We start from the raw sequence: 25494 nt of genomic DNA, 5'->3' as shown, positions 1-25494 counted from the left end.
AGCATCTAGGGAAATGAATAAACTGTCAATGTTTCAAGCCAAGACTCTTTTTTGGGACTGGAAAGGAAGGTGGACTAAGCCAAAATAAGAAGGTGGGGGAAGGGGGAGAAGGGCAAGCTAGATGGTGATAGGTGAAACCAAGTGGATGGGGAATGGAGTATCAAGTGATGGTCCTAGAACACTAAAACACTAGAACACCACTGCATGGTACAGGCCCTTTGGCCCTTGATGTTGTGCCCACCCATATATTTCTTTAAAAAAAGTACTAAACCCACACTACACCGTAGCCCTCTATTTTTCTTTCATCCATGTTCCTGCCCAAGAGGCTCTTAAATACCCCTAATGTTTTAGCTTCCACCACCATCCCTGGCAGTCATTCCAGGCACCCACAACCCTCTGTGTTAAAAACCTTACCCCTGATGTCTCCCCTAAACTTCCCTCCCTTAACTTTGTACATATGCCCCCTGGTGTTTGCTATTCGTGCCCTGGGAAACAGGTACTGGCTATCCACCCTATCTATGCCTCTCATAATCTTGTAGAAGCATAGAAACATAGAAAATAGGTGCAGGAGTAGGCCATTCAGCCCTTCGAGCCTGCACCGCCATTCAGTATGATCATGGCTGATCATCCAACTCAGAACCCTGTACCAGCCTTCCCCTCCATACCCCGTGATCCCTTTAGCCACAAGGGCCATATATAACTCCCTCTTAAATATAGCCAATGAACTGGCCTCAACTGTTTCCTGTGGCAGAGAATTCCACAGATTCACCACTCTCTGTGTGAAGAAGTTTTTCCTAATCTCGGTCCTAAAAGGCTTCCCCTTTATCCTCAAATTGTGACCCCTCGTTCTGGACTTCCCCAACATCGGGAACAATCTTCCTGCATCTAGCCTGTCCAATCCCTTTAGGATTTTATATGCTTCAATCAGATCCCCCTCAATCTTCTAAATTCCAACGAGTAAGCCTAGTCGATCCAGTCTTTCGTCATATGAAAGTCCTGCCATCCCAGGAATCAATCTGGTGAACCTTCTTTGTACTCCCTCTATGGCAAGGATGTATTTCCTCAGATTAAGGGACCAAAACTGCACACAATACTGCAGGTGTGGTCTCACCAAGGCCTTGTACAACTGCAGTAGTACCTCCCTGCTCCTGTACTCGAATCCTCTTGCTATGAATGCCGGCATACCATTCGCCTTTTTCACGCCTGCTGTACCTGCATGCCCACTTTCAATGACTGGTGTATAATGACACCCAGGTCTCGTTGCACCTCCCCTTTTCCTAATCGGCCACCATTCAGATAATAATCTGTTTTCCTGTTTTTGCGAGCAAAGTGGATAACTTCACATTTATCCACATTAAATTGCATCTGCCATGAATTTGCCCACTCACCTAACCTATCCAAGTCACCCTGCATCCTCTTAGCATCCTCCTCACAGCTAACACTGCCGCCCAGCTTCGTGTCATCCGCAAACTTGAAGTTGCTGCATTTAATTCCCTCATCTAAGTCATTAATATATATTGTAAACAACTGGGGTCCCAGTACTGAGATCTCTATCAAGTCCCCTCTCATCCTTCTACGCTCCAAAGAGAAAAGTCTCAGCTCTATTAACCTTGCCTCATAAGACTTGTTTTCCAATCCAGGCAACATCCTGGTAAATCTCCTCTACACCCTCTCCATAGCTTCCACATCCTTCCTATAATGAGGTGACCAGAAATGAACACAATGCTCTAAGTGTGGTCTCACCAGAGATTTGTAGAGTTGCAACATGACCTCTCTACTCTTGAACTCAATCCCCCTATTAATGAAGCCTAGCATCCCATAGGCCTTCTTAACTATCCTATCAACCTGTGCAGCGACCTTGAGGGATGTATGGATTTGAACCCCAATGTCCCTCTGTTCATCCACACTCTTAAGTAACGGAGCATTAACCCTGTGCTCAGCCTTCTGGTTTGTCCTTCCAAAATGCATCACCTCACACTTATCTGGATTGAACTCTATCTGCCACTTTTCTGCCCAACTCTGCATCCTGTCTATATCCTCTTGTAACCTTCGACAACCTACAGCTCCATCCACAACTCCTCCAATCTTCGTGTCATCCCCAAACTTACTCACCCATCCTTCCGCCTCTTCATCCAGGTCATTTATAAAAATCACAAAGAGCAGGGGTCCCAGGACAGATCCTTGCAGCACTCCACTAGTCACCGACCTCCAGGCAGAATACTTTCTTTCCACTACTACCCTCTGCTTTCTTCCTGTAATCCAATTTTTTATCCAAACAGCCAAGGTTCCACTGATCCCATGCCTCATGACTTTCTGGATGAGTCTCTTGTGGGGGACCTTGTCAAATGTCTTGCTAAAATCCATGTAGACCACATCTACCTCCCAATGAGTGGGGTCCTTTTCAAGAGGTGAGTAAGAGGTGTCTGAGAGTTGCCATCTGTCCTCAGCAAGGTAGAGGTCATCATGCCACACTACAATAGCATCCACTTTGCCTGTCATGTAATTGATGTATGGATTGCAATAACTAAATTCCCTTAATAGGAATTCCCTTTCTGTTGAGGGAAGTTAGTCACTGCAATCTCATGCATTGATTAAATGACAAATTTAAAAAATGAATAGAATTTGGCATCACTTGCTGCATTGTTGCCATCCTTGATTATCCTCAAGAAAGGTGGCGATGAATGATATTCTTGAAGCACTGCATCCCTTTGAGTGAATGAACTCCCACCATGCTAATGGCAGTGGATTCCAAGATATAGTCTAGTAACAGTGGAGGACTGGCAATATACCTTGCAGTCAGGAAGATGTATGATTTTGATGCAAACCTGTATATGACAGTGTTTTCTCCTACCTTGTCTTTCTTTGGTGAAGTTATAATACTATTGGAGTAACCTCAATGAGCTGTTGGGTGAGTGGTTTCTTTGTCCTGGGCTCTGTCAAAGCTTCTTGAATCTTGTTGGAGCAGCATTCATCCAGCCAATTAGAAACTATTACATCATGCTTTGGGGTATATGGACTAGGCTTCAGGAGTTGAAATAATTTCCATGTGATTCCCAACTTCTACTTGCTATTGTAGTTACGTGACCGTTCCATTTGAGTTTACAATTGTTGATGGTGGGAGGATCTGGATAATGGTAATGTCTATTCATCAATCATTGACATTCAGTCTCTTGATATGGATAGGCATTGCATTCACATATGCACAAATATTATTGGCTACTGATCATATAGAATATTGTCATAGTGGTGTAGCAAGTATATCCAATCAATTGTCAAGGTGCTTCCCTTTCACTTCCAGGTGCCCCATGTTTGATACTGACCTCAGCTGAAATCTATATGGAATGTATATGTTCTCCCAGTAACCATGCAAGGTGTTTTTCTCTGTGAATACTTCGGCATTCTCACATATCCCAAAGACATGCTAAGAAGTTAGTTGGCGTGCACCCAAATGCCAAATGGGGCTGTAGAGGATAATAGATCAGCCATGATGGAATGGTAGAGAAGACCCGATGGGCCGAATGGCCTAGTTCTACTCCCATGTCTTATGGTCACTTGAAACAAGGTGAACTAGCTGGACACGAGGTACTGTGATGGTAAGATTGTAAGGAAGCAAGACAGATCAGCCATACACCACTTCCGACTGAAAATGTTTACAAATGCTACAGCTTGGTTGTTGACATTCTTCTTCCACTTCATGAAAGCTCGGGATGTTGTAGGAGTCTGCTATTTAATTATGTCCCACTATTCATGATAAGATGTGACTGCAATACAGAATATTGGATAGTATTTTGGGAGTGTGCACATCTTTGCATTGCACCCTTCTTTAGCTGGTTGGCATGCACATGATGATGTAGTAATATGATAAATGATCTAAAGTGGAACTACATTCCTTTAGTTCAGCATTAAATGCAAAGAATAAAAGCAAAACACTTCAGATATGGGAAATATTATTTAATAAGTGACAGATTTTTCTAACATATATTTGGCTTTTTTGATAATACTTAATATGCTTGGACAATTTTTATAACCCTTTATTTTAAATGCCTGAAAGTTGAACTGATTAGAGCTATAATTATTAAACAGCTGGTTTATGGTTGAGTAAGATATCCAATTAGAGCATTTTACTTTTGTCTTCCCACAGGGTTTAAAAGGTGACTCTGGTGACATGGGTCCAGCTGGCGTAAAAGGTGAAAAAGTAAGTGCCAACTGAAATTTCAGTAGAGGCCAGTAATAATTAGAAGTTTTCCCTCTTGTGAGCTAGAAGCTTCCACTGCAAAAGACAAGCAGTTGGAAGAAATTGTTTTTTTCTTCACAAATGTATTGGATAGAGTACAGTAGTTTTGGCTTGTTTGCTAATGTGCAACCAGTGATAGTGAATAAGCAGCCTGGTTCAGCTCTCTAACATTGAATGTTAAAATTCACTTTTCTACATTTTAGACACTGCTCAAGCTTAAAGTGATAGATTAATGAAATGTATTTAATGTTTTTCTTGAAAGGTCCTGGGCAAAATTAATTGAATTCATATTTACAAAATTAAAACATCCCAAATGCAGCATTACCAGTAACTTCCAGGCTAAAGAATCCGATTGATAGAGTCATAAAACAATACAGCACAGAAAGAGGAACTTCGGCCCATCAGGTTCATGCTGAATCATTAATCTGCTAGTCCCATCAACCTGCACCTGGACCATAGCCCTCCATATTAAAAAGAATTGGAAATGTCCATGTCAAATAGAATTAAAAGGTGGAGTCCCTTGGGGATTTATTTTTAGTCACTTATTAAACATTTATAAGTAATTCAGCTGCCTATTAAGTGACATGGAATAATGAGATTAATTGATGATAATTAAAATCCTAAGGAGGCAAAATTTGGATGGATGAGTAAGTAGCAAGTGACATTCAACATTGAGAAGTATGAAACACTGCATTCAGGTTCTAAATTAGTAGATAGTAAATATGATTATGCAATGAAGGGGATAATGTTTCAAATGACTGAGCTTGAGAGTGATACAGTCCACTCATTGAAAACATTTCTGCAATGTGGAAACCAATTGGCAAGTCAAACGGAATGAGCTGTGTGAGCAGATGCACAGAATATAAGTACATGGGAGTAACATGACTCGCCTGTAATGTATTAGTAGGATTATACTCGGATTGTGTCCAAGTCTAGTGCCTTTACCTTCATTATGCAGTGGAACGTCATAAAAAAGGACAACAACAATTCTAAGATATATAACGTTAAAAACAGCAATGGCAAATCAATCTCAGGCAGACAAAAGGGGAGGAATCTGAAGTTGTGATAGCCCTTCCAAAAGGACAGATCCTGTTAGGCCAGTCTTCTGAAAGCAATAGTGTTTCTTTACTGTGGTCCATTCAAGAGAATCATTTGCTCTACCATGTTAAGGATGACATTTGTCATACATTGTTCTCATATGATGCATCACTAGAGCTGTAAGGGCTTGACATGGTACTCAAGAAGCGGTTTTTGATGTGGACAGCACAAAAGAATGAGGATATAAAGACACTCTCCTGGAAGTTAGGCAATGTTTCTCTTGTGATTTAAGTTGAAATACTATATATTATCTTTGACAGGTGAAAATGCCACCTTCAACTGTACCATGAAAGTACTAAGGATTCTTTCATCATTAATTAAAATCATAAAAGTATTTTGAATGTGGATGATAGACTTCTAAGAAATACAGAAAGATAAACACTATTGGAGTGTTGTGGTTCACATAACTAGTTAAAGATCAGATGAATCTTTCTTTTCAACTTCCTTAGTTTACAGTTTTTTAAACTATGTTACTCATGGCATTATGCAGCATGGAAAACTTGATACAATGAGTTGACTGTTGACCAGTTAATTACTAACTGATACTTCTGTTTTTATTAGGGTGATATGGGTCCACCGGGTCCACCTGGTCCACCTGGATTGAACGTAAGTAACTGGAATGTTCAGTGATTCAAGACAGGTACACGTCAAGGTGGTGATCATCATATCTATTTTGAGGGAAAATAGATAAGAATTTTAAGATGAGATGATGCAGCATTGTCCCCAGAATTTGAGAGGGTGATTAGTTTTGATTTGGTCTAGCAAAGAACTGGCTAAGGCACAGGAAGTCAAATGCGGCATTTGCCGAGTACTGGTTTTAACTGGCACTCAGTTATGACCTTCATCTTTAAACTGAAGCATTTATAATGAGCATATAATTCTTTGTATTTTATCAACATCAGCTCAATTGTCTTTCAGCAACTTAGCATGCAAACTGAAAATGAAATATCTTTCAGAGACAAAAGCAAAATATGCTGGAAATATTCAGCATGTCAGACAGCATCTACAAAGAGAAAAACATATATTATTGAAAGTTAATGACCTTTCATCAGGAATTATGGAAAGTCATCAACTTGAGATCTTAATTTTGCTTCTTTCATCAGAGATCCTGTCTTTCTAGCATTTCTGTCTTTATTTATAAATATCCAGCAACTGCAATGTTTTATTTCCATTTCAGAATAATTATATCCAGTACCTGTGGTATTTTCATCAAGGAACACATATATCTTAAATCAATAGTTTGGTTTCCAGCATTTTTGGAGGAATGTGGAGTCTCCTATGAAAGGACTCCCGAGGCAAGAACATAGGTTCACTCAGTGCATGTAGTTATATGAGTTGAAATATGGAGTAATTTGTGCAACAGCTGAATGGAGTTGAATTAGAGCAGTGATGTTAAAAGCACACATTAATTAACCACTTTTTGTTATTCAATTCACAATCATGTTTTATCTCAAACTAGTCAAAGTATTACTTACTAACTAAGTGTTTATGTCAAGGACTGTTCCAGCTTTGGCTCCAGTCAAATATATTTAAAGTTTCCAAAAATAAATTTGAGACCCTGCAGGTGTTTATTTTTCATAAAAGCAAACAATTTATGTTGCTAATTGTAATTTTCATTACATTGGAGCAGACCGTTATGAGTCTTCAGAACATTTTTCCCCAAAGCTGATGGAGTCAGAGTCTTTGAATATTTTTAAGGCAGAGGTAGATACGTACTTGATTAGAAAGGGAGTAGAAGAGTTAGAGAGCAAGGCAACCTAAACCTTCTCCTAAATTATATGTTTATATAAGCTTCTTTTTCAGTGGAATGCTAAAACCATTTTGGAGATTGTGGCCTTTGATTAAGTTTTCAATTGTTGCCCTATTTTTCTTAAGTGGAAGTTAAAGATTTCATGGTACCCTTTGCACAGGAATAGCAAGTTTTCCTGCTATCAGGAAAATGTTAACTCCCCCACACACATCAGCATGAATAATGTGTTTGGATACTTACTTATGGACTTACATATGTCATGTACCCCATGACAGGAATAAAGAACCAGCGGAGATGGAAAACACTTTGGAATCCAGTATTGCTATTAACTAATAATATTTATTAGTAACTGCGCAATACAGTAATATAAATGTAGATAAATCAAACAGGTTAGCAATGATTATATATATATATATGTAAGTATATCAGTAAGTGTGGAAGTATATGTATGAAAAACCAAGCTTTAAGTCTGGGGTAAAAAGATACAGTCTTATGATGATGCGTGAAGTTCAGTTCAGTTCGTAGAACATAGAACATAGAATAGTACAGCACAGTACAGGCCCTTCGGCCCACAATGTTGTGCCGACCCTCAAACCCTGCCTCCCATATAAGCCCTCACTTTAAATTCCTCCATATACCTGTCTAGTACTCTCTTAAACTTCACTAGTGTATCTGCCTCCACCACTGACTCAGGCAGTGCATTCCACGCACCAACCACTCTCTGAGTAAAAAAAACCTTCCTCTAATATCCCCCTTGAACTTCCCACCCCTTACCTTAAAGCCATGTCCTCTTGTATTGAGCAGTGGTGCCCTGCGGAAGAGGCGATGGCTATCCACTCTATCTATTCCTCTTATTATCTTGTACACCTCTATCATGTCTCCTCTCATCCTCCTTCTCTCCAAAGAGTAAAGCCCTAGCTCCCTTAATCTCTGATCATAATGTATACTCTCTAAACTAGGCAGCATCCCGGTGAGTCTCCTCTGTACCCTTTCCAATGCTTCCACATCCTTCCAATAGTGAGGTGACCAGAACTGGACACAGTACTCCAAGTGTGGCCTAACCAGAGTTTTATAGAGCTGCATCATTACATCACGACTCTTAAACTCTATCCATCGACTTATGAAAGCTAACACCCCTTAAGCTTTCTTAACTACCCTATCCACCTGTGAGGCAACTTTCAGGGATCTCTGGGCATGTACCCTGAGATCCCCCTGCTCCTCCACACTACCAAGTATCCTGCCATTTACTTTGTACTCTGCCTTGGAGTTTGTCCTTCCAAAGTGTACCACCTCACACTTCTCCGGGTTGAACTCCATCTGCCACTTCTCAGCCCACTTCTGCATCCTATCAATGTCTCTCTGCAATCTTTGACAATCTTCTACACTATCTACAACACCACCAACCTTTGTGTCGTCTGCAAACTTGCCAGCCCACCCTTCTACCCCCACATCCAAGTCGTTAATAAAAAAATCATGAAAAGTTGAGGTCCCAGAACAGATCCTTATGGGACACCACTAGTCACAATCCTCCAATCTGAATGTACTCCCTCCACCACCACCCACTGCCTTCTGCAGACAAGCCAATTCTGAATCCACCTGGCCAAACTTCCCTGGATCCCATGCCTTCTAACTTTCTGAATAAGCCTACCGTGTGGAACCTTGTCAAATGCCTTACTAGAATCCATATAGATCACATCCACTGCACTACCCTCATCTATATGCCTGGTCACCTCCTCAAAGAACTCTATCAGGCTTGTTAGACACGATCTGCCCTTCACAAAGCCATGCTGACTGTCTCTGATCAGACCATGATTCTCTAAATGCCTATAGATCCTATCTCTAAGAATCTTTTCCTACAGCTTTCCCACCACAGACGTAAGGCTCACTGGTCTATAATTACCCAGACTATCCCTACTACCTTTTTTGAACAAGGGGACAACATTCACCTCCCTCTAATCCTCTGGTACCATTCCCGTGGACAACGAGGACATAAAGATCCAAGCCAGAGGCTCAGCAATCTCTTCTCTCGCCTCGTGGAGCAGCCTGGGGAATATTCCATCAGGCCTCGGGGACTTATCTGTCCTAATGTATTCTAACAACTCCAACACCTCCTCTCCCTTAATATCAACATGCTCCAGAACATCAACCTCACTCATATTGTCCTCACCATCATCAAGTTCCCTCTCATTGGTGAATACTGAAGAGAAGTATTCATTGAGTACCTCGCTCACTTCCACAGCCTCCAGGCACATCTTCCCACTTTTATCTCCAATTGGTCCTACCTTCACTCCTGTCATCCTTTTGTTCTTCACATAATTGAAGAATGCCTTGGGGTTTTCCTTTACCCTACTCGCCAAGGTCTTCTCATGCCCCCTTTTTGCTCTTCTCAGCCCCTTCTTAAGCTCCTTTCTTGCTTGCCTATATTCCTCAATAGACCCATCTGATCCTTGCTTCCTAATCCTCATGTATGCTGCCTTCTTCCACCTGACTATTTTCCACCTCACTTGTCACCCATGGTTCCTTCACCGTACCATTCTTTATCTTCCTCACTGGGACAAATTTATCCCTAACATCCCGCAAGAGATCGCTAAACATCGACCACATGTCCATAGTACATATCTCTGCAAAAACATCATCCCAATTCACACCCGCAAGTTCTAGCCTTATAGCCTCATAATTTGCCTTTCCCCAATTAAAAATTTTCCTGTCCTCTCTGATTCTATCCTTTTCCATGATAATGCTAAAGGCCAGGGAGCGGTGGTCACTGTCCCCCAGATGCTCACCCACTGAGAGATCTGTGACCTGACCCAGATTACCTAGTACTAGACCTAGTATGGCATTCCCCCTGGTCGGCCTGTCCACATACTGTGACAGAAGACCGTCCTGGACACACTTAACAAACTCTGCCCCATCTAAACCCTTGGAACTAATCAGGTGCCAATCAATATTAGGGAAGTTAAAGTCACCCATGATAACAACCCTGTTATGTTTGCACCTTTCCAAAATCTGCCTCCCCATCTGCTCCTCTGCATCTCTTCAGTTCATAGTTATTGAGTTGAATAGTGATGGAGAGACAGAGGGAGAGATTTGAGTCTTCAGGTGAGCTGACACCGTCGATCTTCCCATTGTCCTCTGAAATCCTTTAAAAGTCACCAACTGTGACTTCAACAAAGGGGACCGGTTTTCTGTGGTGGAGCCATCACCCAGGTGAGGGTAGACACATAGACAACTCCCCACCAGTCAACCCCTTTTCACTGCAAGAGCAACTGATCGATCCGCCTGATCAATCCTCCAAAACCCACTTTTTCTGCAGGTACAACAATGCTCATTCAGTGTCCAAAGCATGTGTCTGAGGTCTATCATCTGACCTCCTATTTTATCTTCCCATGCTGAGCACCGACACTCAAATAACTCCTCCTTCCTCTCTCTGTGTAAGAAAATCACAAGCAGACAAATGTCTTTGGGAAGTATCAACACGCTGCTGGAAATCATAACATCGAGTGTCCATCAAATAACACCGCCTTCGGTCACCATAGCAACTTACGAGCTACTCGGTGCCATCTCTCTCTCCAACTCAGCAGAAATCCAAAAGTTACTTCCAGTGCCTTAAAGTGACAGTCCAACAGTTAGTCTTCGTTTCTCTCTCTCTCTTTCAAAACAACATGTCGGTGTTAAATAACTCTCTCTCTTTTTTCAAAAACACAGTTCATAGGGGTAATCGAGCACAGTTTATAGGGGTAATTCAGGACCCCATCACACATATTATACAAAGAGGACATGAAGCACATGAGGTCCATGCCACATTGTATCAGGGCAGCCTCTGTTTGTATTCTTGGGTAAATAGTTTAACAGATGGGGGTAAATGGTTTCTTTTCCCAAGGTTGGGTGAGTCTTAATCTAAAGGGAATAGATTTAAGGTGAATGAAGAGAAATTTAAAGGAGACCTGAGGTGCAAGTTTTGACCAAGAGGATGGTGGTCATGTGGAACAATCTGTCAGAAGAAGCAGCAGAGACATGTACAATTAAAACACTTAGAAGGCTTTTAGATGGATATTTTTGCAGGAATTGAGTAGAGAAATATGCACCTAATGCTGACAAATGGAGGTAAGTAGTTGGCGTGGATGAGCTGGACCAAAGGACCTCTTCAGCTCAATGACTTTACGTTAAAGGCACATCAGAGAAGATATAAAAGCCAGAATATGTGTATGAGTGAGTGTGTGTGTGTGTGTATACTATTTGTTTTCAAATATTGTAATAAAATGTCTATGTAACAGAGCAAAATATTCAAGGATGAAAGATGAAATAGTATCATTTTTAACCTGATAAAATAGTTTGCAATAATCTTAAAATGCTTTCATTTGATTACCATTCTATGCACCCTGATAAATGGCTTTCAGTCAAATTAATTGAAATGGGTTATTAGGCAGCCAAAATAGGTGTCCTTTTCAAGTTGTAGGGCCTGTTTAACTTGGAAATTAAATTCCAAAGTTGTCTAGACCCTAATTCAGGACAGAACTGGTTGAACCTGTTTCTGTGCAATCTTTGACTGATCTTATTTCTGAAAGGGCTGAAGCAATTCTGCAAAAATACATTTTGATTAATCCTTGTTGGGCCAATGAGAGATTGATATTAGTTCCAAATCTGTTGATTATGATCCAGACTTAACTTTGGTTGGGTTAGATGGTTCAGATAATGATTCGGTAGGAGAGACAATTTGCCTTTTATGTTATTTTCTGAAAATGATATGTTCACTGAAAATTAAGAAATCTTCTTAATGCCCGAATGCTTATTCAGTCTATTTGCAAGTAGTTTTGTCCTTGAGACGTGGGTTCATCCTGTAGTTTTGGCAACAAGATCTGGATGAAGAGAACTTGCCTTGCCTTAATCCCTGTGTATAAAACCAACTAGTAAAAATACAATAAATTTTAATTCAGGTGAAAAAGATGCGATTTTCATGATGCATACCGTTCACTTACTACTATCACTCCATATAGTTTGAATGCAAAATTCACTTTCTGCTGCATGGCTTTCTAGTTTAGGATGTTTAAAGAAGATCAAGAAGTTGCAGTGGTGGCCATCATGGCATTGTCTGGAATTCGAGGAAAAATAAAGAATGTTGAAATTGTTTTAGAGAAACTGGCTATAGGAATATAGCTTATAAAAAGTAAAACTAGAATAACTATTTTATAACCAGTGTAAACAGAAGGTACAAATAGAATTATTCCAGACAAATGGGCCTCAGTAAAATAACCAGACAAAGTGATTTTAAATGCAACTTGTGAGTCAAAATTTCTTCTTTGTTATTTTTAGTGTCCTGGTTAGCATGGTTATGTCAAAGTCCTTTCTGCACTACTTGTCAGGGTCATTAGCTCATTCATTTTAAACTGGTTATAGCTTCATTAAAATAGTATGGACAGGAATTTAGTGTGAATGTGTTAACCAGCATATTTAAAAATAACCCTCCAATAAATTTCAATTATTGGGCTTGCTTCCAGGGACATTGTTAAGAGAAAAAATAGATGGGAGTTAACTGAACTAAGCTTGTTGGCCTTATCCCTTTCATTGTGAGAGGTAGACTTTATCAGTTAGTTTAAACTCATTACTGATACTGGGCAATCCTATATTTTAGCTATTAGTTAATCTTTATTACTGTCTTGAGTAGTGTGTTTGACAAAAGACGTTGATCCTATGGGACAGGAACATTTTGTCAGTGTATTTATTTGTTCATTTTTGTTCACATTTGTGTGAACTGAGATTAGCCTCCTCTTTTCATGTCTGGTCAATGTTTCTTTAGTTCCTGGTTCAAGCAAGTAAGCTGAGAAGGTGGGATAAGGGAAAAAAAAAAATTGTTCCTGGTTTGTTTATTGAACCAAATATTTCCAACGTCCACCCATTTATTCTCAATTTGATTTTCCTCTTTTTGAGAATTCTTAATTCTATAGACAGATAAAACAAGTTTCTCCTATCACACTTCAAATGTTTGAACAGTTCAGTAACCAAGCCAGTAGATTCTCCAACTTTTTGTTTGTGTTAACTCTGGATTTCCAGCATTTTCAGAATCTTTTGTGTTTTATAGTTTTAAATTGCAGAGGGAGAGGGAGGAATGGATTGTCACCTCACTGATGACAAGAAGGGAAGCAGAAACCCCAGATGCTGAACAAAGCATATCTAAAGCAAATTAAAAGTTGATAGTTATTTGTCATTAACTTTGGTCTATACTCCAGGAATTAATTGACTTACATTAGAAACTGCCTTCTGTTGATAAACAGGAGGCAGATTCTTTATATTGGAATAGAATTTCCAACCCTTGAAGTCACATATGTTTATGGTGCACTTTTGTTTTAAAATAAAATGATTAACATCTTGTTGCTGGCCAAGACTTCAGGGATGGCATTTCATTGGCTAACTCAGAGATTGGCGCCTGTGAGGCTGAAGCTCCCTGGCATTAATATGCAGAATCTTTTTCTATCAGAGCAACAATAGGTGACAGAATTATGGTGTAATGCTCTCACAGGGCCGTCACTGTCATCCTCATTACTCAATCTCAGGGAGAGGACCATTCATTTGTGTGGTCATACTTATCTGCCCCAGATAGGAATCCTAAAACAACCAAATGGCAAGGGTTTGTACTGAATTTGAGTATTTTAGTCTGTTACCAGTTGTTGTTCCTCTTAATCACTGATTCAACAGATACTTAGGATTCTGATCTTACAGCATGGTGAACAAGCACAGGGGAGAGACTAAAACTGGCAAAACAGCTATATGTAGGTATTTGGTAGCTTCATTTGAGAGCATTTCCAGGTGTGTTTCTTATTGAGAGCATAACCCCATGTTCAGTGGTCAAAGGAAGATGTATTTGAGATACGGGTGATATACGTGGACTGGTTGATGGAAATACGTCGTAGAGGTTATTTTACTGAACTGTTAGTTCAACTGCACTTGTTATATTGAAATGAACACAATTGAAATTTTGGTTACAAGACTCGGAGGTAGACCGTTAGAGATCATTGAATTCTTTTCGGGAAGACAAATGGCAACTTGAAAATGATTAGTACCATTCTTGGTCACTTGAGCAAAGTCTGTGCAGGACCATATCACATGGACTCAGCCACATAAATACAGAATAAGGAACATGACAGGTTCATTTTATTACCTATAGTTTGTTTATTAGTACTCAGAATATTGACAGCTTTGCAGAAAACTGATATGAAGGAATCCGAATGTTAAGAGGCCTGGACAGATTAGATATTGCAAAGTTATTTCCCATGGTAGGGGAGTCTATGACAAGAGGGCATGACTTCAGGATTGAAGGATGTCTGTTTAGAACAGAGATGCGGAGAAATTACTTTAATCAGAGAGTGGTAAATCTGTAGAATTTGTTGCCACAAGGGGCTCTGGAGGCCAAGTCATTGGGTGCATTTAAGGCAGAGATAGATAGGTTCTTGATTAGCCAGGGCATCAAAGGATATGGGGGGAAGGCAGAGGAGTTTGGATGAATTGAATCGACCATGATTGAATGATGGAGCTACTCGATGGGCCGAATGGCCTACTTCTGCTCCTATATTTTATGGTCTTATGGTCTTATGTCTAGAAACTGGTGCCTGAAAAATATTTTACAGGAAAGCCAAAAGTAGATTTTCTGGCAAAGGAATCAGCCATGTAGGAGAAACCAACACCTAATACAGCCTGTGTAAAGCCAGGCAAAAATCAGGATTGAAATGAGTTAATACAAGGTTAATATAAGGCGATAATACAATGAACAAAAGATCAGGAACTCAAAAGAAGAAGCACTACCGATAAGAGCTTTCTTGCCCCTGAGGCAAAGGTGTAAGAATTCAGCCTTTGTCCAAGACTGTTAATCTCGTATGACTCTTCACTGGAGTATAGGAATATCATCCATCTGTTCAAAAACACCGGGTTGCCCCAAGGCATTATTAGAGTAGATTTGTGAATTTCTCATAGCATTCTCGTTATTTCCCAATGAAACAGATTAATTTCTGTTTATTACGTTGATATTCATGACCCCATCCTCATTCTTTGAAAATTTATTTATGTCACACTGATTGCACCACAGTGTTTCATTGGTTATGAAATGCTCCGGGATATCCTAGAAAATATGACCAGTATACAAGTGCAATTTCCTCAAAGATACATGATCACACAGTAGATTATTGGTAAAGAAGGGCAAGGATGGAAAAGGAAAGTAAGAAAGACAGATGAGAATACTAGTGGGGGAAAGTACCTTGATTAGGATCTACTAAAAAAGAACTGAAGAAAATGTGGTGAGTAGGAAGAGGCAGCCCGGAAAGCTGGAAAAAGTAATCTCAGGTGAGAAGCAGACTCAGAAAAATAAATTATCATGCATGAAGGATTGGGAAAATTTCAGGTGTTGACCCAGTTCACAAGGTAACAGCAGAATATTCAAACTAAAACAGAAAAAAAACGAGATTAACCCTAGTTTTAGGTGATCGATCTGCCTTACCTAGGTAACTGAGTAACTGAGTGCACATGGACAGCTGGTGACACTTTCAGATTCAGCAGCCGTATCTTTTGCAATGGTCTCCTCATGAAGATGCAGGATCTTTTGAAAAGAAGGAGTTGATGTGTGGACTTGTCTGAAATAGTTAGAGAGAAGAGAATGGAATGAGGAATAAGTGAAAGATTCCATTTGAAAGCCAATAAAAGAAGGATTGATTGAAAGGACTTAAAGGAAACCCTAGAAATTTAAGTGGTTTGCTGAATAATTTGAGCAAGGAGAACTGCACCTTGATTTGATAACATTCCTTTAGCGTATGATATTGTTCTGACAAGCTTTCTAGGTAATCAGCACATCAGAAGCCTTCTGTATACCTGGAAGTCATTCAGCCAGTATTTGTCATGAACTTTGTAATGCCTGTACTAGGCATTACAAACCATATAGAGAGACCATCCCCACTTCCCAGCTCTTAGTTTATAGTTTTACACTTCCAAGCTGATCCAGGTACCTTTTAACATGGTAAAGGTTTCTACTTCAACACTCTTTCTGGCACAAAGTTCCATAAACTTGACACTTTTTGGATAATAAATGTTTTGTTTGACTCTCTTGGAACCTTTCAACTTTAAATCAATGCCTCATAATTATCGAACTGTCTGCCAAAGGAAATAAATTCTAGCTGTTTATTCTAGTGAGGTTTTTTTTTATTTTCTATACTTTAAATCTCTGCTCAGTCTCTTTCAGTTAAATGAAGTTTAATCCCGGCCGAACAGTCTCCTCTCAAAACTATAACCTTCCATCCCCAACAACATTCTTGCAAATCCTCTCTGCTGCATCTGCCAGTGCTGTCAAAACCCTCTTGTAGTGTGGTGTCCCAAATCCTAAACTGTACACAGTGGTTCAGCTGTGTTCGCAATAGTGTTTTATACTAGTCGAAAGTGACCTCTTGTATTCCATGTCTAAATCAAATAAATGAAGTATCCGATATATCCTTTTGACCACTTTATCTATCCGTCCCACTGCTTTCATAGGTTGGTGGATACTTGCCCAAGGATCCCTATGTGTTTGAATCCTACTATTTACCTTACATTATTTTGTCACGGAAGGGAATAATCACATAACAATCAGGCAATCAGGTAAGCTAACCCAATTAAACTGAGAGATAAAATTGGACCTGAATGTTAGAGTCAGTTATGACCTCCTATGCTAAATACAGCAAAGTTCACAATCAGGTTTAATATCACCGGCATGTGTTGTGAAATTTGTTAACTTTGCAGCAGCAGTACAATGCAATAAATAATAATAAAAATAAAATGTGAATTACGGTAAATATATATACAAAATAGTTAAATTAAATAAGTAGTGCAAAAATGGAAATAAAACAGTAGTGAGTTCTGTGTCCATTCGGAAATCAGATGCCAAAGGAAAAGGAATTGTTCCTGAACTGTTAAGTGTGTGCCTTCATACTTCTGTATCTATTTCTTGATGATATGAGCCGGGTGATGGGGGAGTCCTCAATGAGGACACCGCCTTTTTGAAGCATCGGTCCTTGAAGACGACCTGGATACTATGGAGACTAGTGCCCATGATGGAGCTAAGTTTACCACCCTCTGCAGCCTACTTCGATCCTGTGCAGTAGCCCCCCGATACCAGATGGCGATGCAGCCAGTTACAATGCTCTCCATAGTACAACTGTAGAAATGTAAGTGTGTTTTAGGTAGGTGACAAACTCCCAGTGAAATATAGCCACTATCATGCCTTCTTTATAGCTGCATCAATATGTAGGGTCCAGGTTAGATCCTCAGAGATATTGACACCCAGGAACTTGAAATTGTTTACTCTTTCCACTTCTGATCCCCCTGTGAGGACTGGAATGTGTTTTCTCGTCTTATCCTTTCAGAAGTCCACAACGTTCTTTGGTCTTACTGATGTTGAGTACAAGGTTGTTGCTGCAACACCACTAAACTAGCTGATCTACCTCGCTCTGGCACGCCCTGTCAACACCACGTGAAATTCTGCCAACGACAGTTGTATCATCAGCAAATTTATAGATGGCAATTAAGCTGTGCCTAACCACACAGTCATGGGTGCAGGGGCAGTAGACCAGTGGGCTAAGCACACAACCCTGAGGTGCGCCAGTGTTGATTGTCAGCGAGCTGGAAATGTTATTTCCGAAGCAACCAGATTGTGGTTTTCTGGTTAATAAGTCGAGGATCCTGTTGCAGAGGAAGGTACAGAGGCCCAGATTCTGGAGCTTTTCAATCAGAACTGTAGAAATGCTTGTATTAAATGCTGAGCTGTAGTCAATGAACAGAATCCTAACATAGGTATTTGTATTGTTCAGTGACAAATACTTGGGAAACCAGGGATTCTGTTCCTAGTGGGAATGAGTGATAATAGGGAATACAGATCATAGGTTTGGATTTTCTATATAAAATCAGAACTTCAGAGATCACCAAACTGCACCCCCTCCATCCCTCCCCAAAGCCATTCTGCCATGTTACTTTGGGTTCTTGGCTACCAAGCTTCACGTGATCTAGAGTACACATACTTTTAGGATAATACAATCTAATTTTACTTTAAATCTACACTTATATTTTAATTATGAATTCGCCTCTGCTTTCTGCAGGTTGTTGTTTCATCAGATATTCATTGAAGGCATTGCACAGTGCCTTTTTGGGTTTATTAAAAGGTGATTCTGCCAGCATATGTGCTAAATTACTTGTTCACAAATGACAGATTGTACATGAGCTAAACGCATCATTTTGCAGAATACCCTTTGGATCAAACTGACTTTGGAAGGCCCTTATCCCCAATGAATTAAGGAACAGAAGAAAAGTATGCAGTCATCGTTTAACTCTTGGACCTGTGCTACCACTGCAAAATATTTGTTGATCATCCACCTTAGCAGATGATCCCCAATTACCTTGATATTCAAAAAATTCTATCACTCTGCCTCGAAAGTTTCAACAACTAAGATCCATATTGCTCTGGGGCAAAGAACTATAACTATCTACAAGTGCCTATGTAAAGAAGTTTCTTCTCTTCTCAGTAAAAGTGGTCAATTCCTTATCCTGACACCAAGTTCCCAACTTCCAGAGTCTATAGTGAGAAGAAACATAATCTATGGTGTTCTGCATTGATAGTTTTTCGTTTCTCTGGTAGCAGAGACTTCAGTGATACTTAATCTACCCAGAAAAGCACAAGCTGTTTTCAGGCAAGCTCACCCTGACCCCAATCTCAGGCCTCTGTTGCGACAGCTGGACTGCTCAAATATAGCATTCCTTTAAGATTTTGCCAGTACTCTTACTGAGCTGCAAATTTGCAGCACTGTGCACTGTCTGAACAGCAGGCCACAAGGAGAAACTGGAAGAAAACTCTGTGCAAAGGCACAGCAATAAGCGTAGATTAAGCTGATAAATCAGAGGATTAAAAGATTTGAGGCTGCAACGATATATCAACAACGTTGTGGGTATAAGTAGCATACTGAACAGTTCTACCCAACTCTTAGTTACTTCTGGGTGGAACTTTAATTAAAATATAAACTCCTCCTCAGCATGCAGCCTTGAGTTGTGCCAGTGATGATTGTCAGCAAGGAGGAAATGTTATTTCCAATCTGCACAGACCATGTCTCCTGGTCAGGAAGTCAAAGGTCCAGTTGCAGAGGAAGGTACAGAGGTCCACATTTTAGAGCTTGTTGAATAGAACTGAGAGTATGATTGTGTTGAACCCTGAGATGTAATCAATAAACAGCAGCCTGATGTAGGTATTGCTATTGTCCAGGCGATTCAAGGCCAGTGGAGAGCCAGTGAGACTGCATCCACTGTAGACTTATTGCGGTGATAGGCAAGTTGTAGCGCGTTCAGGTCTTTGCTTCGGCAGGACTTGCCTCTAGCCATGACTAACCTCTCAAAGTACTTTATCACAATAGATGTGAGGGCAACTAGGTAATAGTCCTTGGGGCAGCTCACCCTACTCTTCTGACATTGGCCTACAAAATGGAAATCACAGGGTCATTGGATGGTGCAGGCATTTGCACAGGTGTAGTTTTATTCTCCCTTTCAGAGTATGCATAAAGGCTCATCTGAGCTCAGAGTGAAGCATTACAGCTATTCACAATGTTAATTATGCTTTGTAGGAAGTAACGGCCTTCAAACCCTGCCAGAGCTGACATGCATCCAATACCATCAACAACTTCAATCAGAATTGTTTATTCGCCCATAAGATAGGCTTCCATTGGTTGTATCTGTACTTCCCGTATAGTTCTGGATCACCAGTAATGAATGCCACAGATCTAGCCCTCAGCAGACTACGAATCTCCTAGTTTACCCACGGCTTTTAATGTGGCTATGTCCTGTGTCTGATATGTTCTCAAAGGCACACACCCATCCACGCAGTTCTTGATGAAGTCAGTAACAACTGTGACATTTGCATTCAGACTCGAAAATGAATCCCTGAAGTTGTCCAGTCCACCAATTCAAAGCAGTTCATAATTCCTTGAAAGTAACATCATTAGTGTCATAAAGAAGGCTTTTGGCACTTTGGCCTTCATAAATCAAAGTATTGAGTACAGGAGTTGGAATGTTATGTTGGAGTTGTGGAGTTGTGATGAGGCCTAATCAGGAATACTATTTGCAGTTCGGGTCATCTGCCTACAGGAAAGATGTCAGTAAGATTGAAAGGGTGCAGGGCAAATTTACAAGAATATTGCCAGGAGTACAGGAGAATGAGTGAAGATTTGATAGAGATGTACAATATTATGAGGGACGTAGATAGGGTATATGCAAGCAGGCTTTTTCCACTGAGGTTTGGGTGAGACTAAAACCAGAGGTTATGGGTTAAAGGGGAAAGATGAAATGTTTAAGTGGAACATGAAGGGTACTTCTTCACTCAGAAGATGGTGAGAGTGTGGAATGAGCTGCCTCTGGAAGTGGTGGATATCATTTCAATTTCAATATTTAAGAGAAATTTGGATAGGTACATCAATGGGATGGGTATAGAAGGCTGGGTCCAGGTGCAGTTTAATGGGAGTAGGCAGATTAATAGTTTAGCATGGACTGGATGAGCTAAAGGGCCTCTTTCTGTACTCTGGTATTCTATGACAACAGTAAAAAAAGACTGAATGCACAATTTGTTATGTGTATTTAAGGGCCTTGCACAGGGACCAATGCTGGTTTCATTTGAAGAATGATATTCTAACGTATTGTGTGTGTGTGTGTCAAGTTTATGAATTTGAGTCTTCCTGCATATGTTAATACCAATTCTGAAAGGACACAAACTTTGCTCCATGAACTTCCTCCATGGTACAGCTCTTAAAATGATCATTTCCAAAGCTTCAGTTCATGTGCCCTGTTCATTGTCTCCCTGGTGAGTGATGGAGACAAATATCACTCTGATAATCAGTGGAGCGAGTACCATCACAGATGGACCTCTGGAACTCTGGTTATTACTGTGCAAGGACCCATCAATATATAAAATAAGCCTTCAAAATAGATAGCTTTGGGTCTGTCAAGGATGAATCAAGCCATGACTTCACTATCACATTTCCACAGCAAGCAAGGGAGGTAGTGCATAACATTAGCCAATGAAAACCTCTTTATGCATTCAAGTCCTGTTCCATTTCTAAAGGAAATACATCCAGTGGCCACTTTACCAGGTTTAGAATGTACCTAATAAAATGGCCACTGAGTATATTTCTGTATGTTCATGGTCTTCTGCTGCTATAGCCCATCCACCACAAAGCTCAATGTGTTGTGCATTCAGAGATTTTCACCATCGTTGTAACGTATGGTTATTTCAATTCCAGTCAGCTTGAACCAGTCTGGACATTGGCCTCTGACCTCTTTCATTAACAAAGTGTTTTTGCCTACAGAACTGCTGCTCACTGGAAGCTTTTTTGTTTCTTTGCACCATTCTCTGTAAACTCTAGAGACTGTTGTGCATGAAAATCCCAGGAGATAACAGTTTCTGAGATACTCAAATCACCTGGTCTGGTACCAACAATCATTCCACAGTCAAAGTCAATTAGATAACATTTCTTCCCCATTCTGATGTTTGGTCTGAACAACAATGAACATCCTTGCCATGTCTGCTGCCACGTGATTGGCTGATTAAATATTTGCATTAAAAAGTGGGGGTAGAGATGCACCTAATGAAGTGGCTACTGAGTATATGTATACAGGCAAATCATAATACCATAGCAGTAGAGCATCATAAATTTGGACAATCGTATTACAATTTGAAGAAATATATTATGCATGTTCAGTGATACCAATTGCAATCAACTTTCAGATGAGATTTTTATCGTATGTTAAAGAATTGTGTATCTGATTGAAATGACAGTCGAATAATTTTTAAACAGTACCAGATGAGTACTGTGCAAGAGAGATTTGGAAGCATTGGCTCATTAATCTAAGAAATTAATATGCAGGTACAGAAGTTATTTGGAAGGCAAAGCTTTGTTGACCTTTAGTTATAAGGGATGGAGTACAACAGAAGGGAAATATTGCTGAAATTATACAAGGTATTGATGGTACCAGATCTGCTGAAGTGTCTCAGAATGCAGTGCTGTTGTGCTCCTCATCTGTGAGGTATTTTCTCTAAGTGCAAGGTTCGTGGATAAGGAAAGGGTTTAGAAAGTGGAGAAAAAGATGGGATTTCAGGATTGGGCAAAAGGAAGTGGAGTAAAGGCTGAGAGATTATTTTCTGGAGCTGGCCATAGCTCCTGCAGCTCCTTACAATGCAGCACATCAGAGAAAATACTTCACAGATGAATAACACAGCAGCGCTGAACTCTGAGACACTTGTTCACATGTCACCAGAAGGAAGAGGATGTGCCAAGGGAGGGAGTCAGCCATGACTGCCAATCCAATCAACATGCAGAAATCACATCCAAACTTTATTGCTCAAATATATTAAGTGAATTCAGTTTTATGTGTTCATTTATTTATTTCCCCCACCACCACCACCACCACCACCACCTAATGAGAGTGAAGTTTATTCCTTATCTCTTTTTTTGGGGTAGTGAATTGTGAATTTTGTATAGGTGAATTTCCCTTACCCAAATGACCATAACGTGGAGACTGCCTATACTGGAGTAAATACAGTGTGAATTAAATCCTTTGACTCATCGTGATCATGCCATTTCTTAGCACCCAGGCCTGAGTTAATATATTTCAAATGTTTCTTAAATATTGTGTGAGCACCCACCTCTAACAACCTCCAGTTCAGGCAGTATGTTCCTCAAATCCTTTCTAAATCTTTTCCCCCTTATATTAACCTCTGGTTGTAAACTCTCTGCTGAACAGAAAAAATTTCTCACTCCCACCCTGACTATGCCACCCTCATAATATTTACACCTCATTCAGGACTCTCTCAAACTTTTCTTCTCCATGAAAATAAACCCATCATATCAGCTGCAATGTTTCATTCCATGCCACATCCAGGATAATCTCCTCAGCACCCTTTCTAATGCCATCATATCCTTCGTATAATGCGGCAGTCAGATCTGCAGGTAGGACTTCAGCTTTGGCCTAATGAATGTTTTACATACTAAAACCATAATCTTCCTGCTACTAACACTTAGTGACCACCTTATTATATACACCTGTCCACCTGTTTGTTAATGCAAATATCTAACCAGCCAATCATGTGGCAGCAACTCAATGCATAAAAGCATATAGACATGGTCAAGAGGTTCAATTTTTGTTCAGACCAAACATCAGAATGGAGAAGAAATGTGATCTAAGTGATTTTGACAGTGGAATGATTAATGGTGCCAGATGGGGTGGTTTGAGTATCTCAAAAACTGCTGATCTCCTGGGATTTCCACGCACAACAGCTTCTGAAGTTTACAGAGAACGGTGTGAAAAACAGAAGAAAACAGCCAATGAGCAGCAGTTCTATGGCCAAAAATATCTTGTTAATGTAAGAGATCAAGAGGAGAATGACCAGACTGGTTCTAGCAGACAGGAAAAAGACAGTAACTCAAATAAACACTTGGAAACTGAACTCCTTTTGGACTCAGGCTGAACTATAGAAGATGGGGAGGAAGTCTGGCCCCTGCATACATGGCAGGCCCACCGATATGTGGTAAGTGGACCAGATCCCCAGCTCTGGGTAACTACCCCCACTGCCTCATGGGCAACCTCAGGAGAGACAAAGGCTACGGGATTAAATCCAGACAGTAAATCTGAAGTGGAACCCCTAAGATGGCTGGACATCATTGAACATCCTTCCGGCAGCCCCTGTAGCCAAGCTGGTGCCAAACGTATTGCCTCATAAGCTTTCCTTTGGCCTACACTGTTGAGGTCGAGAGGGGTATCTTGATTACTGGGCACCTCAGGATCTCCTTACCTTCTTCCCAGGATTGTGAAGGACCCATTGTCCTTTGAGACAAATAGATGCCAACCACAACCTCAACAGTGGTACGCAGAAGAACATCTGAGTGCACAAAATGTAAGTCCTTGAAGTAGGTGGCTTCAAGCAACAGAAGACCATGAACTTACATTCAGTAGCTACTTTATTAGGTATAGGAGGTACCTAATAAAACAGCCACTGAGCATATTTTGTGACTGAGCTAATGAAGACAAGTGATTAAGAAGGCTACTGCCTTCAGGTATCCTTGAATCCTCTATGGATCTTACCATTTCTTGTGCATCTCCTAACCATTATTAGCTCTGCCAAATCACAACCACCCACCATTTTCCAGTATTTAATTATATTTGCCATAGGTCTGCCATCTTCAATATTGTTCCATAGCAGAATGCCACCTTCAGTATTAGTAACACCATCAGCCATCATTTGCCACCAGCAGCCCTGTGAACTTACAAGTTATATCTCCTGCATGCACAAATAATACAAACAGAGCACCAGTACTGATCTTTATCGCATACCATTCATTAACTGTTTCTATTTAGAGAAATAACTCTTGACTACCAACCCGTGTCTTCTATCACTAAGGTTGTCTTGAAAGTGATTTGCCAAAATACCTTGAAATCTCATGGGCTTTAATACTTTGGATGAGATTCCCACATAGGACCTTTTCGAAGAGGTTATTGAAGTCCATGTAGTGTACCTGAACTCCACTACGTGAATGATTCCAAAAGCTCAGTTAAATTAGTTGGACAGGCCCTCCCCTTAATAAGTCCATGTTAACAATATCTGCATGAACAAGAATGCTTTCCTTTTGATTCTCCTACTAATGGTGTAGATTTATCTGTCATCACCTGGTTTATCTCTGCTGTCCTTCTTGAACAAACTCCTAATATTTCCTGCATTCCAATTAACTGATATCTTTTGTGTGGTCAGAAAAATGTTGAATATTTCTGTCAGTGTTCCAGCAGTCTCTGTCTTTGCCCCTCTGTAGTTGGTGATACATTTGGTGATTCATTCTGTAATGAGAGATTATCCTGTAAAGAGAGATTTGATAGGGTAGACACCTAGAATCTATTCTCTCAGGCTGACCACACTCCATTAAGGAATATTGTAAGAAGATAAGAGGTTTCTTCGTAACCACAGAGATGAGAAAAGTTGGGCAAGCTTGTATTTCTCTACCACAGGGGATTGTGGCTACCCATTTATTGTGATCATTCAAGGCTAAGTTATTTTTAATATAACTGATTCGATAGATCTGTAAATTGGGACAAAAGTGGGTGAAGTTGAAAATTACTGTTCTGAATAATGAACAGCATCTGTTTCCTTTGTTCTAAGAAAAAAAGATAGAAGCCAAACAAGAAGTGCTAATGAAAATCAATTAAAAAAGAATCCAAAGTTTCTGGAAATTGATGTTAAAACAGACAATGCTGGAAGCATTCAGCAGATCAGACAACACCCGATTCTCTTTATGTAGATGATGTCTGACCTGCTGAAAGTTTCCAGCGTTGTCTCTTTTCATGCCAAGTGCTCACCTCTGGCTTGTTCTCTGTATTATCTTTGTTA

At 40.2% G+C, this 25494-nt stretch overlaps 1 protein-coding gene across 2 annotated transcripts in view; it reads left to right on the top strand.

Annotated features, from left to right (window-relative positions):
- Nucleotides 1-25494, top strand: part of col19a1 (collagen type XIX alpha 1 chain) — a 374732-nt gene that overhangs the window by 113348 nt on the left and 235890 nt on the right. For both annotated transcript variants that reach the window (XM_072250470.1, XM_072250475.1), the window contains exons 11-12: nt 4142-4195; nt 5894-5938. In XM_072250470.1, the coding sequence (XP_072106571.1) occupies nt 4142-4195; nt 5894-5938 (99 nt within the window). The remainder of the gene's footprint in view (nt 1-4141; nt 4196-5893; nt 5939-25494) is intronic.

The sequence above is a fragment of the Mobula birostris genome, chromosome 2 (assembly GCF_030028105.1).
Source record: "Mobula birostris isolate sMobBir1 chromosome 2, sMobBir1.hap1, whole genome shotgun sequence".
Taxonomy (NCBI): Eukaryota; Metazoa; Chordata; class Chondrichthyes; order Myliobatiformes; family Myliobatidae; genus Mobula; species Mobula birostris.
The sequence above is the reverse complement of the archived record's forward strand: the minus strand, read 5'-3'. Positions and strand labels throughout refer to the sequence as shown.